The sequence below is a fragment of the Festucalex cinctus genome, chromosome 1, assembly GCF_051991245.1.
Source record: "Festucalex cinctus isolate MCC-2025b chromosome 1, RoL_Fcin_1.0, whole genome shotgun sequence".
NCBI lineage: Eukaryota > Metazoa > Chordata > Actinopteri > Syngnathiformes > Syngnathidae > Festucalex > Festucalex cinctus.
The window spans coordinates 49757508-49776692 of record NC_135411.1 but is presented as its reverse complement, the minus strand read 5'-3'; the positions used below and the strand labels follow the sequence as shown (position 1 = coordinate 49776692).

General features: G+C 39.3%; 2 protein-coding genes across 5 annotated transcripts in view; one reads left to right on the top strand and one right to left on the bottom strand.

Moving 5' to 3' along the window:
- baiap2l2a (BAR/IMD domain containing adaptor protein 2 like 2a) overlaps window positions 1–5598 on the bottom strand; it is a 59202-nt gene extending 53604 nt beyond the window's left edge. For 3 of the 4 annotated variants that reach the window (XM_077540081.1, XM_077540082.1, XM_077540083.1), the window contains exons 1-5: window positions 3716–3933; window positions 2015–2101; window positions 406–467; window positions 222–293; window positions 11–91 (exon numbers count right to left, since the gene is read on the bottom strand). In XM_077540081.1, coding sequence (XP_077396207.1) covers window positions 11–91; window positions 222–293; window positions 406–467; window positions 2015–2101; window positions 3716–3785 — 372 coding nt within the window. In that variant the 5' untranslated portion in view covers window positions 3786–3933. Of the gene's footprint in view, window positions 1–10; window positions 92–221; window positions 294–405; window positions 468–2014; window positions 2102–3715; window positions 3934–3963 lie in introns of those variants that run through there. The other variant, XM_077540084.1, reaches the window with a different exon arrangement.
- Window positions 5599–7488: 1890 nt separating this feature from the next.
- On the top strand, window positions 7489–19100 carry nptxra (neuronal pentraxin receptor a). The gene is made up of 5 exons (XM_077540079.1): window positions 7489–8539; window positions 13511–13787; window positions 14109–14341; window positions 15703–15882; window positions 16094–19100. The coding sequence occupies exons 1-5, from the start codon at window positions 7829–7831 to the stop codon at window positions 16322–16324; spliced, it is 1632 nt and encodes a 543-aa protein (XP_077396205.1). The 5' UTR covers window positions 7489–7828; the 3' UTR covers window positions 16325–19100.
- Window positions 19101–19185: the final 85 nt, after the last annotated feature.

Genomic DNA, 19185 nt, shown 5'->3' with positions numbered 1-19185 from the left:
CGTTCCAAACCTGATGAGCTCCACGCCATAGCTGTCTATCCATCGCTGCTGCCTGACTGTGGACACTCATCTCATATTGTTTTCTGCTGCCCTGTCAGACACACGGTTCCGTTCAGGCACTTCACTGTCATCACAATCTCAAAATTGCAAGGCAGTGACTTCCTTTATGGATTCTTTAAGTATTTTAATTCCGAAGACGCCTCTGCATGAATCTCACTCACAGATATGTAATCTTTGTCCAGTCTAACATTATTGTCCATCTCCTGAAGAATGTCCTCAGTGAACCAGCGGAACTTGGATGACACACACATACAGTACACAATGAATATTAACATGCAATAAAATCCTCACAATATATTTTTTGAAATTGACTGTGTGAAAGAGATGAGTGAACATGCAACTTACTACTCCCTCCAGCTCCAAGGTGAGTTTCTTTTGGCTCTCAGCAATCTGAATCAAAACATCTCCTTTAAAGATAAGTACAAAACATTATATAAAAACAGTGGTATTCATGTCTTATTCATAAATGTATTAACATCAATATTGCGCAAACATTGTGCCCGCATGCACCAGGCAGCCCACAAGGACAACATGAGTAGCCTGCAGGCCTGATATAAGAACAGCTCACCAGTGATGGGACATTGTGATTTCCTAGGAATGTTGTAGCACTGGTCTTTTGAAAATGTAGACTTGCAGAGATATATAGATGTGTTGCATATTTTCATACACATTTTTGTTTCTTGTCTTGCTAAAGTTTCATAATTATTGTAAAGGAATCATTCAAATGATGTCACGGTGTGGCGGTGTTGGAGGCAGGACCCAAATGCAGGGGGCAACAAAAACAGGGCAAGGCAGGGATGCAAGTAAAAAAGGGATTTAATTAACAAAAAATGTAAACAGGGGACTATGGAAAAAATTAACAAGATCAAAAACAACCACAAGGCATGGCATGGCATGGCATGGCATGGCATGGCATGGCATGGCATGGCATGGCATGGCATGGCATGGCATGGCATGGCATGGCATGGCATGGCATGGCATGGCATGGCATGGCATGGCATGGCATGGCATGGCATGGAAAACAGGGACATGAACATGAACAGGCACAATGACTCCACAAGAACCGAATGGAAAACAGGTGACTAAATACACACAGGCTAATGACAATGACTAGACACAGCTGGGCAAGACACAAGTGGCAAGGGAAGCTGATTGGTGGATACACTGGGAAGGGAAGACACACTCAGGTGGACGTGGTTTGACATAACGGGACAAGGGAAGAGACAAGGAACACATGACAAACAACCAAAAACACCGAAAGAAAACAAAATCCCACCCCCCACAAAACCAAAACATGACAAATGATCAGTGTTATTATCGCTCCATCCACTTTGATAACATCGTTAAAGGTAATTGGAGCACATTTGTAATTTCAGAAGTGCATGAGGATCGAACTGGTACCTCTTCAAGTGACACAGTACACAACAAGTAGCACACACTTTCACATAGATTGTTGTTGCCGCCTGTATATTACTATACATTTGATTAATTAAAAGTTATTAAAGTACTGTCTCAGTGGTGTGTAGATCACATTGACTTGTGTATTTCCTACAATGGCTTCTTTATACTCAATATTAACATCAAACAAGTCACATTATGAAGTTTTTTAAATCTCTGTTACAAAAGTTTCTGTTTTATTGTAATTGGTTTAAGTGAGTGAAGCACGGCCAGGTACTGCCTATCATTATCTATTATGCATGTCCTCATGCCAGCATCTGATATCCAATACTCCTGGATAAATGATAAATGCTCTCATCTGTTGACTTCTGTTGTCATGGATGCACACGGGTCAATAGGTGTACTTGTAAAACCACTGCAGACGAAAGCCTTGAACTAGAGTACTCTAGTACAAAATTCCTCAAGGTTGAGGATCAATTGTAAAGTGTGACTTGTGGTTATGTGAGTCCCTAGTAAAGGCGTCAGAACCAAAGTCCCTGGTTTTGCTTTCACTTACCTATGGAACGTGAAGACATGGTGTGGAAGGCCTGCTCGCCCATTTGTGAAAGTGCAGTGAAGTAAGCCTCGCTTTTTACAGCCAGGGCTGGAAAACACATAAGTTAGTCATTAAGGCTAATCAAAGTGACAATATACACGCATCTTGTTGAAGTCATTTGGAAATATAGTCCCTTTGAAACAATATTTCACAAATTGCAATACATACTGTGCTTTGCAATGTTTGTTTTGTTATTCAAATCAGTTTTATTTCTACTTTCTAAAATCATGCTGGTATCATACCTAAAATTAGAGCATGTCTGCATCACATCAATTAACTTGGAAACTTAACCAAACCCCCCTGATATTTTTAAGCATTTTGAATATATACTATAATAAAGTAATTTCAATAACACACGAATGGATGTAAAAAGTCTACACACCCCTGTTCAAAGATCAGCTTTCTGAGATAGAATAAAGGAGACCCAGACAAATACTTTCAAAACGTTTTTCACCATTAATGATTGTGACCTACAGTATAACCTGTCCGACCCATTTTCTACTTGATAAGGTAAGGTTTATTTTGAAAGTGGGTTTCTCACCACGCTAGTGCCGTGTACTGTCATGCATAATACCGTTGCAAAACATTGCTCATCGTCGGTCAGGAGACCAATACAAAATAACATACCATAAGCCAAGATAAGATACCAGATAAGATACCAGTTGATGAAAATATGGCACCACGATAACATTAACAACAACTGGATGGCACTCCAATATGAGATGAAAATACAAGAGAAAAAACTGCTCAGGTCAAGGAACTATAGGATGTTTAGTACTGGCAGTTCAGTTCATGTGACACAAATCCCCTGTCTGTGTTATGGGGTAGAGTGGCAAGACCAACGACTTATTCACAAAGAAAAACATCCTAGCATAGTTCTAATTTGCAAAAACACACTTAAACTCTCCTGACACATGTGGAAAACTATCTTATGATTCCATTTTTTTTTTTTTTTTCCCCCAGCTAGAACTGGGGTCATACACAAAGTGGAGGTAATAACAAACAGTTCCAAATACCGGTCCGTTTTAGCACTTTAGACCTTTAGACCTCTGAGGAAATAGGAAAAGCCTAATAGAATAGCTGAACTCTCTATTATGACTCCCAATTAACATGCGTTTGAATGTGGTTATTTAAATCTGAACTCAGTCACGTGCCCAGTTATAAAAGGGATTGCACACTGTTGAAATGTGGAGAAAATGTTCTTTTCACCACGTGAATAGTGCAGGCTATAGGTCACATAATGGCAGAAAAAGTTTTATGATTTATCTTAATCTCATGCTCTTCTATCACAAAAATCTAGCATTTGAAATGGGGCTGTAGACTTTGTATATGCACTGTAAAACATCCCCTATACTATAAATGTGCTTCTTCCTCTCGGGGGCAAAAGAAAGAGAGTTGTTTGAATCTTGGTAATGTAGTAATAATGACTCCATACACCTCGGATACAGGCCTGCAATAGCAAACAACAGCACTACAAAAGTCCCAACAAACACGGACTTTGGAATGAGGTTGCATGAAACTGACGGCTGAGGTTACAGTTTGTTTAGTTTACAGCACTAATAAACGAAGGCGTGTGAACAGCACACACACAAGAGGACACAGGAAGTGGGAATTTCAAATTTGTTTCCCCTTCCCCTGCTTCACATTTTGGCCCTGTCTTACCTTGGAAAGCTCGGACATAGCTGTGTCCCAGTGACACAAGTTTTAGCAGGCCGGGATTGAACTCATCCATCAAGCTCTGTTATAGAACAACACACATGGCGAACAATAATCATTGACATCTTTTTGTATTAACAGTCAAATCTACTGTATTCTTTAATGATTTTCTTCTCAGGTGTGCAACAGAAAATTCTCGTTTTGAATTGAAAGCTTTCCTACAAAAAAATAAATAAATAAAAAATGTTACTTACTGAGTAAATCCCCAAGGTTGATCGATGTAGCTGCTCACTGTTCAGCACAGACATGTTAATATCCACCTTGGTGTAACTGTCAATAAAATCCTGTGAGAGCATCCAAGTCTTAACTCATCCAGGCCACGGAGTGGAATGTATTGGACTGAGCAAGCGCTACTCAGGTTGTTGTTAATAGACTCAGCTGTGACTTGAATACCGTGCAGTAAATAATTAAACACAGCCCAGCCATAAAACACAACGACATCCTGTAAACCATGACTTAGAGTTTGCTGTAATGTGTACTGAATTAAACACTGGGATAGATGTGTATATAATGGAAGGACTTTAACAATATATAATTGTGAATAGACCCTGTTAAATACTGGTAAAACCAATCGGAAAACTGCTTAATATAACATTTGTAACAGTAACCTCGGCAAATTTAAATGAATTATATAAAAGCATACAAAACAAAACAACTCATGCAATCACAAGGTGCATATAGACAAACACCCATTCACGCCTCTAGGGAATATAGAATCTTAAAGAAACAAAGACAGATGATCTGGAGGAAACCCACCCAAGTGCTGAGAGAACATGCAAACGCCACCTAAGAAGGCACAGAACCTCTCAACTGTGAGGCAGACTTGCTAACAACCTCTCCACTGAACAAGGGATAAGTTATTGTTTTTATTAAATCTAGCATTAAGGGGACACAATTTGCCACAGAAGCTATCTACAAAATAAAAAATAGAAATAATATAGTGGTGTTCTGGATGGCCTTTAAAACAAAATAATAAACAGAGATTTTCAGTCTGAATTTAAAAGATTACGTTAAAGGTTCAGTTAAAAATATTGTCTTTATTCATATCATGGCACTGCACGGACCACATCTCTGGCTCATTATAAAAGATCTGCATTAGTGCAACATTGTGCTGATGAGTATTGATGCGTTCAACTCGAGAGAGGAAATGAGGAAGGAAAATGTGGAAGCTTTGATTACGGAATTCATTATTTATTGTTTCATAAATTACAGGCCATGGTTGTCAGGCTCAGATGGCGCTATTGTATTGGCTTGTACACTAGGTGGCATTAAAAACCAACTGGATACATGAGAAGAATTTTAAGCAACATGATAATAAAAATGCTGCCTACAAATCCTTTCACTTCTCCATATTTTTAGTTGACACGCTAAAAAGAATAATCATGAATAATCATGTAGAGTTACGATACATTGCTCAGCTGGTGAAATCATAAAAAAAAAAAAGTATATAGTTTTAAAGAAAATACATACATTTGGGGTTGTTTTCCACATAGAACACAAATATATTCCAATCAAACCGCAAATATAAAAGATGACCTGGATGAACTGAGCCAGACATTAAATTAGCAACTCAAGTGTCTCTTGCTGGCTTCGCTGGCTTTTTGCATCAATTATAGATGGATGCACTGTGTATTGTGATTATTAACTTTTCACAAAGGTCAAGAATACCTCTCCTATGGGTCTCCTAGTCTTTACAGTGCAAATCTTTGTGGAATTTACATGTTTCAAATAAACATTACAATAGGAACCACATTACAAGTAAGCCTGTAAAGATGCCAACGTTAGTGCAGTTTACATTAAGGCCAGAATTGTGTGACATCGCTAGTCATTAATCGTCACACGTCATATCAATATCCCATACTGGAAAAATATATCAGAAAAATAGCTATTGTAAATGTCAGGCTGTAGTATTCCATTTCTAATGGAGTACTTGGGCATCATCCCTGTTACTATTCTAGCGTTAGAGGAAGCTATTTTCTGCTGTTGACATATATAACTCCATCTTGTAGCACTCTGCACGCAACTTGGAGTGGTCTTCGCTTATTTCCCTGATGAAAATAAAGATCACCTTCTCATTTATTCAAGCAACTCAATTGCTTGTTTTATTATACTTATTACTACTACTACTACTACTACTACTACTACTAATAATAATAATAATAATAATAATAATAATAATAATAACAACAATGCACCAGATTTATTTAGCACTGTTTTGGACACTCCAAAGACACTTTATAGTGGATACATTATTCATGAGCTCACACAGTCACATTCACACGGCGGTAAGCTACTTAAGTAGCCAGAGCTGCCTTGGGGCAGGCTGATGTCTTTTATTCAAACACGACAAGGTATATATGTGTGTTTGTGTGTGCATGTTCACACAAAGATTAACATGTATTAGCACTTGGCTGTGTGTGAGTGATTTCATGACCTCACTAATAGCACCAGGTCGGAATCGTGCAACACGCACAGACACCCACCAGCCAGCACCAGGGTCATCATTCTATCATCTCTATTGCTGTAGAGCTACTCCACTGGGAACCTTGAGAATGATTTATTGCCATGCGTGCACACTTCCCCACATAATATATACGCCGGTAATGTGAAGCTCAGCTACAAATGATTAGACATAGCGGGTGCATGGGGATATTATTACAGATAAGAAGGCTGCATGCCGGAAAAGCATTTGCTGCATTGATGCAAAAGGAAAATGCCCTCAAATGCAGCCTGCCTCCAGGCTCAATTCCCCCTAACAGCAAGAGGATACGCAATGGGATGCATGGCTGCCGTGACCTATAGATGCAGCAATAAATGTTCAATTAGTCTGTTATCGATTGGAGTCTCTCAATTACGAGCATGGGGGAAGTTCCTCATCCGAACTATGTGTTCTGTTCTGAAGATGCATTTTATATTTGTGTCACGATGGGGGGGTGTTGGAGGAAGGACCCAAATGATGGGGGGGGGGCAACAAAAACAGGGCAAGGCAGGGATGCAAGTAAAAAGGGGGATTTAATTAACAAGAAATGTAAACAAGGTACTATGGAAAAATACAAATTAACAAGGTCAAAAACAAACAAGGTATGGCATTGATAACAGGGACAGCAACAGCAACAGGAACAGTAACAATGACAGGAACAGGAACAGAAACTGACCGAAAGCAGGGTAACTAAATAAACATGGTAACGAGAAAACAACAGACACCTGGGCAAGATACAAGAGGCTTGGGGAGCTGATTGGTTAACAAAGTGGGAAGGGAAGACACACTCAGGTGGACGTGGTTAGACATAACGGGACAAGGGAAGAGACACATGACAACCAAAAACACCAAAAGAAAACAAAATCCCACCCCCACAAAACCAAAACATGACAATTTGATAGAGAGCAGCTTCAATGTTAAAATCCTAAATTATGAAGCTTTGGGGTAAAAGAAATGTGCTCCATGAATTCTGCCTAGCAACAAGTGGCTGAGACAAAGACAGTCTAACACTTACAGACTCGCTGCTATTGAATAAACTGTATTCAAATTATATGAATAATGATGATGTTGCAAGTGCGATTTGGAATCTTTTTTTTTAAACAAACAAACAAACAAACAAACAAACAAGAGTTATTTGTGTTCATAAAAACGTCATCAAATTTTGCGCATGCACATCAACAACTTCCATTGGGAATGTCGCACACAAAAACGTTGCCCTCACTTTGCCTTAATTGTTATCACGAGGCTGCATCTTGTCTGAACAGTGAGGACATGCGCGTTGTGCACATGCACGGAGGAGGTGTAACAGGAACACACTCTGCTCAGATGCTTTCTGTCGACTCCATGATAACTCCATTGAGGCGCTCTCATGTCCCCGTTATCTGCGTTGTTAGTACAGAAAAGTAGACAGGATTCTTTTTGGCTCATTTTTTCTTGAAATCAAAACACATCAAGCCGATGGTTTTGCTGCGTTCAAGCACTTTTTCCTTTTCTGGGGTGTTGTTATGATTAGATTTTTTTGATTGTCGATCGTCTCCGCCGCCACCCTGAAGTTCATTGTGGTCATCTTGGCCGCCGGCATGGTGGCCTTTATCGGCGCCGTTATCTGCATCATCGCTGCCGTCCACACCGGAAGCACAAAGGCGGCACGGCAGCAGCAGCAGCAGCCGGCAGCCGACAACCGCTCGCTGTACGTGGCTGGCGCGACCCAGCCCGCCGCTACCAGAGGCTCGGCGGCCAGGGCTGGAACACTGGGTGCTCTCCACGGTTCTGAAGTGCCCGAATCCGAGGCGCCGACCTTCCACATCGGGCTCGGCGGTGTGGACGGGGTCACTGGGCTGACTGGGCACGACCCAGCTGTCAGTCGACTCATATGCACCCCGATCCCCGCCGGAGAGTGCAACCCGAAAAACTTTGAGCAACAAGCGGACGACCCGTCGCTATACGCGGGAGAGGACTGGGGCTACCTCCGCACCACCGCGGACGAGCTCCGGCAGACCGTCCGGCAGCAGAAGGAGCAAATACAAACGGACCAGCGGACCATCAGGGAGCTGACGGGAAAACTATCCGAGTGCGAGAAGGGGCTGAAGGGTCGGGGTGGCGTCGCCGACAGACGCGCGGGTGCTGTGGGCATATGGGGAGGCAAAAGCCCGGCAGAGGCGGCGCACCCGGAGCGGGTCATGGTGCGGGACAGCCCCGCGTCTTCACCTGACCACGTGCTGACGCTACGGGCTGTGGATGAGCTGGAGCAGGCCATCAGTCAGCTCAAAGACCGCATAGAGAGACTCGAGGTATGTGCAGGAACAAATCAGCCCATACACACACTGCAGAGGCGTAATGAATCCCACTGCTTATGCCGGAATGCTTGCATGGCATAATTTTAAAGGCAGAGGAGGGATTCCTCCTGTGTCAGAACTGAAGACAGTTGCTTGAGAATTTATATTTGATGATGTCTAAATGCTCATCCGGGAGCATTCCAAAGTTGGGATTTTTCTCCTGGTGCATGCAGAGTGAATTTAAGACAAAGTGGTCCTTTGTGAATGTTAGCAGGATTTTTTTTTAAGAAGAAGAATCAACTCATTCATTTAGGAAGAGGTTAAAAAAATCTCCAAGCACAACTGTGACATTTTAAAGAAGGAAAAAAGCATAACCCTCCATCCCTCATAATGGACAGAAAGGCTGATAGACATTTAGTGATATGTGTAATCACAGTAATCCTTCCTAATGTTTGACTGTTTGGCAGCAGTGTTCCTGTAAGCTACTATGCCAAGAAACCAGATTGCAATTTAATTTTGAAAAAAAAGAGAGGGATGGAAAGAAGGCCTGGGAGGAAAAAAGGGGGGGGGGTGGAGAGGAGGGATGATGATAAAATGGTAGAAGAGGAAAAAAGAGAAAAACATCATCAGGCAGAGAAAAATGAGGAGGGGTAGCGTAACATGAAACGTACTCTCATCTGACCAGATTCTGAAGCTGTATAGCCCCCTTTTTGGTCGAAAGCGATAACATCCATAATGTATGAGTTGCCTAGTTGTAGGGTACAATCAGACCTCTCATTCAATTCAATGCATGCACAGGCTGTTTTATTTAGCAGCCATCTTTTCTTGCCATGTTGAGCTAACCTGAAATGATCTTTATCTCCTGTTTTTTTTTTTTTTTTAATAGTGCTGCAGCATCATATTGAATGCTGCATTGTTTTCTTGAGGAGCCATCACCTGTATGTTTCTCTCAACAGCCTAGTCACGTTTCCATCAGTAGGTGCTGGGTCGAGCAGCACAGTGCTGTTTACACCATATCGTGTGTGTGGGGAATTTGTAAAACGAGCAATCTGGATAAATTATTTTGTGGATATGCTAGCATCAGTAATACATGTATACATTTTTCTTGCTTTTCGGGACAATCGTTCCTTTACAAAATCGCAGAGAACCAAAAGAGAGGCAAATAACTGTTTGAAGTTTTATTTAATATGCACAAGATTGTTTGGGGTGTGAAAGTTTGTCATTTATGAAACTGCAGATCTGTAATGATGTGTGCTCCACACGAGCGCCTGAAAGCATTTAGTGCTTACACATTCATGCATTTATGTATCAGACCAGAAGATGCAACTGTAATGATTTCGTTTCCCTGGAGAAAACTCTGTGTCTCCATGTGTAAACAAATACCTGCCTCAAGCTCAACCCCGGGCAAAGTAATAGAAATGAAATATTTGAGAATAGATTCCTAAGCATCCAAAGACCCATAGGATGGCGTGCTGTCAGAATGTGCATCACTGGAATATTTATAATGCAGGTTTTTGAGTACAAGCTTCAACCAATGTTTAGCAGCCATCTATTTTCTATACTGCTTATCCTCATTAGGGTCACAGTTGAGATGGACCCTATAGCTTACTTGGGGCGAGAAGCGAGCTACACAGTGGACTGGTCAGTGCAGGGCTCATACAGACAAACAACCAATTTTCAATGAACCTGACATGCACGTTTTTGGAATGTGCTTGGAGAAAACACACACAAACGAGCACAACATGCAATTCCCACTCCGAGCCCTGACTCGAAACCTCAATCTCAGAACGATAAGACATATGTGCAAACTACTCATTCACCCGATGGCAAATTGTAAAATTTAGCTTTAACTTAAGTCACTAGAACTAATATCAATGAATGAAAGGTGTGTTTCTTTTTTTGTATGTATAAGGCTAGTAAGTCTGGGAATAATATACATGAGATTAAGGACACATATAAATAAATCAATACGACAAATACCTTAACTTCCGGTTTGGATGCACAAATCATCACTGATAGACTCTTGTTACAAGTATGACATGCACAGTAAGTACTCGTTGTGCGATACACACAATTTGTGCACCATTGGGTGCTGAATTCTACCGCCCACAGCCAATAACATTTAAATGGAGCTGCAGTTAAAGCAGTCTTGTTCGGCCCAGAGTGCCTGTTATAAATATGGCAACCATATCATACTTAGTGGCTGGCTGGCATATCAATGTGGCAGCCATATTGGATGTCTCTCACAGTGTATGTCAGGGGTGTCCAAACTTATTTCTTTGGGGTCACATACTGAAAAACGGAAGGATTTTTTTTTTTCCCCAAGATTTTGGGGTGGCCTGTGGACTGTTTGCACTACACAAGATCCACCCCTGCAGTGAACATTTGCCAAATCCCATCTCAAAATTCAGAACAAAAACAAGAGCAAACTGTAGTAAGATGAGTATTTTAAAACTTGAGGCTCATTAATGTGACTTGTTCAAAAATCAGACCTCGACACAGCAGAAAATGGAAGAAACTATTTTTTTTTGCTTCCAAAATTGTATTACTTTTATTGACCACAGTGTTTTGAAGAGTAATTGTGTTATTTTAGTCGTAAAGAGTTCATTTGAATCTTTTATTTTGAAAAGTTTTACAGTTTATAAACCGTTTTTGACATCCTCCCCTGTCACTCTGCCCACCACCTTTTTTTTTTTTTTTTTTTAACTAGCTTTGCGGGTCATGTCAAATGTCATTTTTAATATATGCTACGGGCCACTGAAAAGTGGAGGGTGGGCCGCAAATGGCGCGCGGGGCCGTAGTTTGGGCACCTATGGTGTATGTAGTCTTGTCTTCATATTCAACTTTTTGAAGACGCTTAAAAAATTTCAAGAGGAGGCCATGAAGTCAGGCTGCATGGATAATATCACATGTGGCGAATTTATGGACTTAATTTGGGGTTTTTGAACAAAATTATAGACATAGAGGATAAATTGCAACTACTATAGTAGATCTTAGGGTATCTTAACTGTTTTACTGCCACATGTTCTCAAAAAAACTTTGATATGACAAAGACTTTGATCATTCACTAAAAGAGACTCAATGCTTCCATCTGCTGGCCATAGTTAGCGTGTTTTTGATTCCACAACCCATTAACCAGGCAGTGCTAAATTTAGACGTTGCACTGAGACAAAAAATAAAATAAAAAACTTAGTTGACGTCATTTAACGTTTATGGCAGCATACGTCTTGATTTTACTAATCATTATTAAATGTTTTTGGCGGTCAAAGAGAGGCTTTGACTGTGTTGTGTACAGTGACGGTGTGGCAAACTGCTTAGAGCAACCTGCATCATCAAAGACATGTGATGATTTCCTGGAATGACTTCAGTCCAAGCTGGACTAATGATGTGTTTATTTTTGCCTTATTTTAAGGCTTTTATTCGAATGAACACAAACTTAACTTTACTCATACGACACTGCTCAAGAACCACAGCTGTAGGAAAGTTCATGTTGTACTTCGATAACAAGACAATAATTAAAGCAATACAATCATAAATGACTATTGTGTTCCAATTAATATATATAATAGCTCAGGAGGTGCAGTTTTATTCCCTCTTGTTGCACGTTGGGCAAAAAAAAAAGAAGATAAAATGCTCTCTCTATTACACAGAGGTGCAATCTAGTCACATAAAAGGACATTGTGATTTATAACCACTGTTTATCTGCTTTTGCTGCAAAATCAATAAGTAATATTTTGTCAGTATCCTTATAGCAAATCACTCTGTGAATTGTGCATCCTGCTAAACAAGCGCATTATATCATTTCCAGAAACACTCATCTTACATAATACTTGTCCTTGTGGGAACTGATTCAATTCTTCTATAGCTCGACATTTATTTATGTCTTATGCATCATGTAAGCATAGTGCACACTGGTGAGGACAATTCAACTCACAACTTTTTGTTGCTACAGTTGTTAATCTGTTTGTTTGTACTGTTTATATTAGGGGTGTGAATTGCCTAGTACCTGACGATTCGATTCGTATCACGATTCACAGGTCACGATTCGATTCGATACCGATTAATCCCGATACGAATGGTCACGATTCGATACCGATTAATCCCGATACGAATTTATAAGTCGATTGTTGCGATTTTTTTCCATTCAAATTTAGAAAATACTATCAGTAAATTTGTACATGTACACTGTAAGATTTGTATGAATATATTTATCTAAAACTTGAGGCTTATAACCGTGAGCCACTGTACACAAACAGTTTGCAATCTGTTTCACATTTGAACAGCATTAAAATAAAAATATTAAGGCTTAATGTGCCGTTCATATAACATTCTTCCATGCTCAAGGTGTGAATCCTAAAAAAAAAAAAAAAAAAAAAAAAAAAAAAAAAAAAAAAAAAAAAATCGAAAAAAAAAAAAATCGATTCTGCCGATTATTGAATCGATTCGAGAATCGCGCGATGTAGTATCGCGATATATCGCCGAATCGATTTTTTTTAACACCCCTAGTTTATATCATATTTTTGTGTTATCCATTGCTCAATGTTTTAAATGTATTTGTATCATTTTAAAAGTGTTTTTAAAAACTTGAAAAAAAATAATCTATTATAAATTATACTTTAAAAAAACAGTGTGGATATCGGGTAGTTATACGGCATGGATTTCATTATTGTGGGGGCGGTCTAGAATGTAACCTCCATGATGGATGGTGGTAATTACTGTACAACATGATGCAAACCCACATTGAACAATCTCAGTTTAGTGTGCTGCATTTTTGATATTTCAGTTGTAATGCATCGGAATTTTTTAGCCCTCTTTCATTTGAATACCAATTGCACAATATCTCCTTCTTTATGGTGCGCTAACCCCCAGCGCATGCCAATGTGGACACTAAAAGGTGATCAGAGATTAGTGAGTGTTTCACACTACCGTGAAAATGTGAGCAAGATTAAGTGTTCTCATCCAAACCTTTGTCTTTTTCCTCTGCAGGCGGACATCAATCTGTTTCCTCACAACCAGACGGACATCAACACTTCAACCGGTGTGGAGGACAGCAGGAAATCTTTTGGCACAGAAACTTTAGTTGGGCACAAAGCAGGTGCAGAAAGGCACTGGAGGATGGAGGACTTGGAAGGGGAGCTTGAAAGGAAGGTGGAGCTGTTGGAGAAAGAGAGAAAAGCCTTGAGGCTGGAAACCGAAAGACAGCGACAGGAAATGGACCAGGGAATCAATAAGTTACACCACCGACTCTCGGTACTGGAGGAAGGTAAATATTAATAGAGAGAGTAAATAGAATTACAGAATGCATTTGGTTGCACACGTATGTCAGGTGAAGTTATAGTGTTAGTTTAAGCAAGCCATTCTTGCTGTAAATAAATTATGGCATACTAAAAAGATCAGTAAGACTATCAAATACAAGCTGAGAAAATCAGTAGGCTACAGATGTTTGGTACGAGAAAAAAAAAAAAGCAATAAGTCTTTGATCCTTGCTGCCACTTTTGCAGATTCTTTCTTTCTTTGAGATCTTTGGCTATTATCAATAACTACGGTATCTCTGACTTATTTTTTCTTTTCTTGTCTGTTTTAGCTAATTACTTTCCAGAGGGCTACAGACTGTCTTTCCCATCCCGTACAAACTACATGTACGCTGTGGTGAAACAGTCCATCCCAAAGTTGTGGGCCTTCACCTTCTGCCTTTGGATTCGGCCTACGGAAGGAGGCATCGGGACGCCCATCTCGTATGCTGTTTCTGAGCAAGCCAATGAGCTGGTGCTGCTTCAAGGCCTGCATACGCCCACTGAGCTGCTCATCAATGACAAGGTACTGAATCAATCAAGAGGCACCATTTTGATTTTATAGAAAAGTGGTCACCTGTCCAAATGACAGGTTTATGTGACATTAAAAAAATGAGTCAAAGATAAAGCCTTTCAAACCTTTAACCGTAATTAATGTGGCCTATCATCTCTATGACACTATTGGAACCAAAATAAAATGTTTTCGGGGGGATAAATACAAAATAAATAACTGACATAAATTTCAGATGTTCTAGTAGGTTATTAAGCAAGCAAAGGCTGAACTTGAAGGTTTCCGTGAGTCACGTTTCGAACAAGACCTTCAGGATTCTCCTAGAAATCAACAAAAAAATGTCAGGAAAAGCCTAACTGAAATGTATTTGGGTCTAATCATAGGCACTTAAAATGGTGGCAGGAGGTTGCTGACTCCCATTTAATGAGTTTGAACGCGACTGGTTAATTCTGAAAACAGAACACACTCCATTAACTCATTCACTCCCAGCCATTTTCACTGAAGCAATCCCCTTCTGTTTTACTGGATTTTGACTGATTTTGTCTATTGCTAGACAAACATGGAACCTACTAAAAGAAAGATTAGTCTCTTCTTTCATCAGGAAAAAAGTAAATTTCTATCTGTTTCTTTTTTTGCAGCAAGTAGCAATAGAATATAGCTAAGTTTCATCATTAGTCACAAATCTGCATAGAATTGTTGGGAAACAGCTTGTTTTCAACATGGACCTGGTTGATATCTTATACTCTGCTGCCACCTTCTGGCTGTTTTTGAAATAACTACAATTTTTTTTCACCCGTTCTCTGCAGTTGAGAAGCTGCATCAAAGCTCTAGCATTTAAAAAACAAAACAAAAAAAACCCCCCAAAAAACGTATAAATACATCTTTGGGATACTTAATATAGAACGTATTTATACATTTTTGGGGAGCAAATGAGTTAAAAGAGCACATTTTAGAGCAACTGTACTTTGTGTATACTGTATATTTTAAGCTAAAAATTAAATATCCACAATGGCAATGCACACATCTTGAATTCATTTGAAAATAACCAATACAAAAGAAATCTGCAAAATATATGCATATAGTCAGTGTACTTAAGAAGACAATATCCAATTACACAACCTTTCTAACACGACTGGCAGACAATAACAATATATTGCAATAACAATATTGCAATATGGTACCCACACTGTGGTATCCACTTGTCTGCCTTGAGTGCTACAGTGGCTATAGATATATTTTAACGAACTGATTATGCAAAAAAAAAATGCTTTGAGGAACGGTATAGCCTTGAAGGCAGCATAATCGCTGGCAGTAAAACAATCCAGACAAAGGAGAAAAATCTCAATTCAAATGTCCTTCTTATTTCTTACTTCTAGGTGGCAAGGCTGCCCCTGAACCTTTCCCGAGGCAACTGGCAACACATATGTGTGACCTGGAACCAGAAAGGAGGAGACTGGCAGGCTTACCAGGGGGGAAAGCTGAGGGGAGAAGGCCACGGCCTGGCAGCCGGTCATGACATTCGACCTGGAGGGGTGTTAATCCTCGGTCAAGAGCAGGTAAATACGTTGAGACGCTGAGCGAATGAATAGGTTGTAAGTGATGAAGAGACAGGTGGCCTGCAGCCTCGTGAATGACATATTCATTAAGGTGACGTTAATAGTAGAGATTTGAGCTCATGAGTGTTTAGGACTTATGGCAAAAGTAAATGTGTTTTTGGGTCAGTAAGCCTCTGAAATGCGCATCTAAAGACGCTCATTTCCACCCTAGGATTCCCTGAGTGGAGGCTTTGATTCAACTCAAGCTTTAGTTGGAGAGTTGTCCCAAGTGGGTCTTTGGGACCGAGTCCTGACTGCCGACCAGGTGGCCAGCTTGGCTCGTTGTGGAACGGTGACCCAGGGCAGCGTGGCTCCTTGGACTGAGCGTGGAGTGGAGGTTTATGGAGGAGCCACCAAGTACCCAGGGGAGCCTTGTAGTAAACACAGCCAGAGCTCGAAGTGACAGATGGAGCTTTTGAGCAAAAGGAGGGTTGCAGGGAGGCGGAAAGTTTCAGCCTTTTTAAAACAAAAAGTTCTTATTTCATCTGGTTATTATTGGTACTCGAAGTGTTACGACTCTCTGCGGCAGTGACCTTATGAATGTTTAAGAAAGCAAAGAACCTTTGCAGTTACACTATATGGACAAAAAAGGGTAAGGAGAGTTAGGAATTGCACCCACAGGAAGTGAAAATGAAAGATCATATTGTACAAGGTTGTTTTCCACTTTAAAAAATAAAATCTGTGAAGACTTTCGTCAAGGATAGAACTATCATATCATAATATAACCCTAATTACAACAACGGAACACTTTGCTCGAGCTATAGCAATACAGAGACTTAGAGTTCTCCAAATTGACTCAGTAAGAGCCCAAAAATCAGAGGAAACAAAGTGGGCTAATGAGGATATAAAAAGTCTACACACCCCTGTTCGAATCACAGTTTTTTAGGGATAAAAAAAAAATATATATACAAATAATTTCGAAACCATTTCCACCTTTAAAAGATTTAAACCTGCACAACTTTCTAGATAGGAAGTAAAAATAAACAATTGAAATAATGTTTACTTGCACGTGAATGTGAAAATTTGTTATGATCCAATGACACCAACCAACGTTTAACTTTTTAGCAATAATTCCAAAAGGTATGTTTGGCACAAACATAACACTGCTAATCACCTAAAGTTGTTGGTGACATCATGGTTGGGGCGGGGCTGGTTTTCTTCAGCTGGAACTGGGCCTTTGACGCGGTAGAAGAAATTATGAACACTTCGAAATACCACTTAGAGGCAGTATTCAGGCTACTGATAGTAAGCAATGATAAATGTGAGGAAACACATACTGTGATAACTGCTGATATGCATTTGGAGTAATTCAGAGGCACCTTAAATGGTGGCAGGTATGTGTTGACTCCCATTTAACAGGAGTTTCAATGTTATTGGTTAATTCTCAACACTTGTGCAACTACATTTGTTCAGTTGTTCTTACTTCCCCCTTGAACAATGTTTCTTTGAATTCAATTAAATTGTATGGATTAAAAAAAAAAATGAAATCGATTATCTTGCTATATAGTAAAATATACAAATTTATGAAAAATATATGCTATATTTAATTTTTCTGATTTTTTTTTTAGTTTAAACAGGGTGTGTAGCCTTTTTATATCCACTTATAGCCTAACCTCTGCTTGATTATTATTTTTTCTATGGGAGGTATGTGAACCACAATGTGTAGACAGTGATAGTGCAATCACAAGGTATAGTCTGCTTTTTTGTTCCCCAGCTGGGACAGGCAGCAGCTCCTGCCATGACCCTGAAACAATATTTTTCTACCTGTAATCCTACTTCAGCTATAGCTGTTGAAATGGCAGACAACTACGCTGTAAAAGATGTGAGTTGACATAGATAATATTTGAAAAGCAAACATTTTTATTCCATGAAGAGTTTCCTGATGCAAACCAGTAATTTAAATGCAACTTCTAATATTTGATTGTTAACTAAAAACTGAGCCGTTTACGTGGTGATAAGAGAACTAAGAGATATTGTCAGTCAAGGTGAGATGATGTAAAATGTTACAAGAATGGGGAGGAATAGCAAGCACCTGGAGCAAGGTGATGAAAGACAAGGAATTGCAAAGACAAGTATAAAATTACTGTTTTTTCTGTTATTTTTTTTCTTTCTTTTTCTGATTGTGTTAACATTCCAACCTGCATGTTATATTCATACTTCTAATGTCTTGCTGGTGCAATGTGTTCATCTTAACTTGGCATATAAGGACAGTGCTCATTCAAGCTTGTGGATGTTCTGAATCTTTAGATTGTGAATGAAATGCTTAACATGATAAAATGATTCTACACTGTCTTTACAGTATGTCCAGCATTTTCTTCTCTTTTTTTTTTTTTTTTTTTACACCAAAATAGCACATTAAAAGCAATGATTAAACTCAACGTACAATCAAAATGATTTTTGATTTAGGATATTGGAACCAGAAGAAAATGATCTTAAATAGACAAGCCAATGTAGGTCAGCATGCTATTATCATGTAATCGCTACCCAATGAAAATTGTCTACTGGTATATCCAAATTCTGTGATTTTTGATTCTATTCCAATTGTGGCAACTGAGTAATGTGGCGGGATACATTGACAACCTTCAGGTTTTTGTCTTCTTCTTACATTCCATACAAGAGCTCCTGACTAGGTTTATTTCAGGCCTGGTTGAATTCAAAATATTTTGAAAATCACAAGAAATCTCATCCTCCAGTGTTGTGACAAAGTGACACTATAAAACTTGTCAACTGCAGACTAAAATATGCTTCCATTTCCTACACTAATGTAAAAATGTGACGTATCATTCTGATGCAAAGTCCACACTGTAATTTGTAGTTTGTTCATGTTCAAGTGTTTTAAAGGATGCTTATGTGATACATTTGAAAATAGAAAGATACATGCCAAATCATCTTGTGCCTAATATTGTTGATATGTTCGCTTTCCAATGTGCAACGCTGATAAGACGTATGTTTATTCAATTCATGTACTGTATGTCACAGCTTTTGGAGACATTTTAATAGTGTTGTGGCATTATTCTGTCTCACAACATGGGTACTGAAAAATAAGCCTGTTATGTCTTTTTGAGATGCTTTTTGTTTGTTGTTGTTTACGTCAAATCTGTTACAAATAATGAGCATCTGTCTTGTTGCACTGTGATGTTTATTGTCATTTATTACAATAAAAAAAATCTTGCTTTTCACATGTAGAATGTGATGCGCTTACATTTCTGATATGAGACCACTTTGGACTTTGAAAAAATGCATCTATAAATTCATACTAAATGA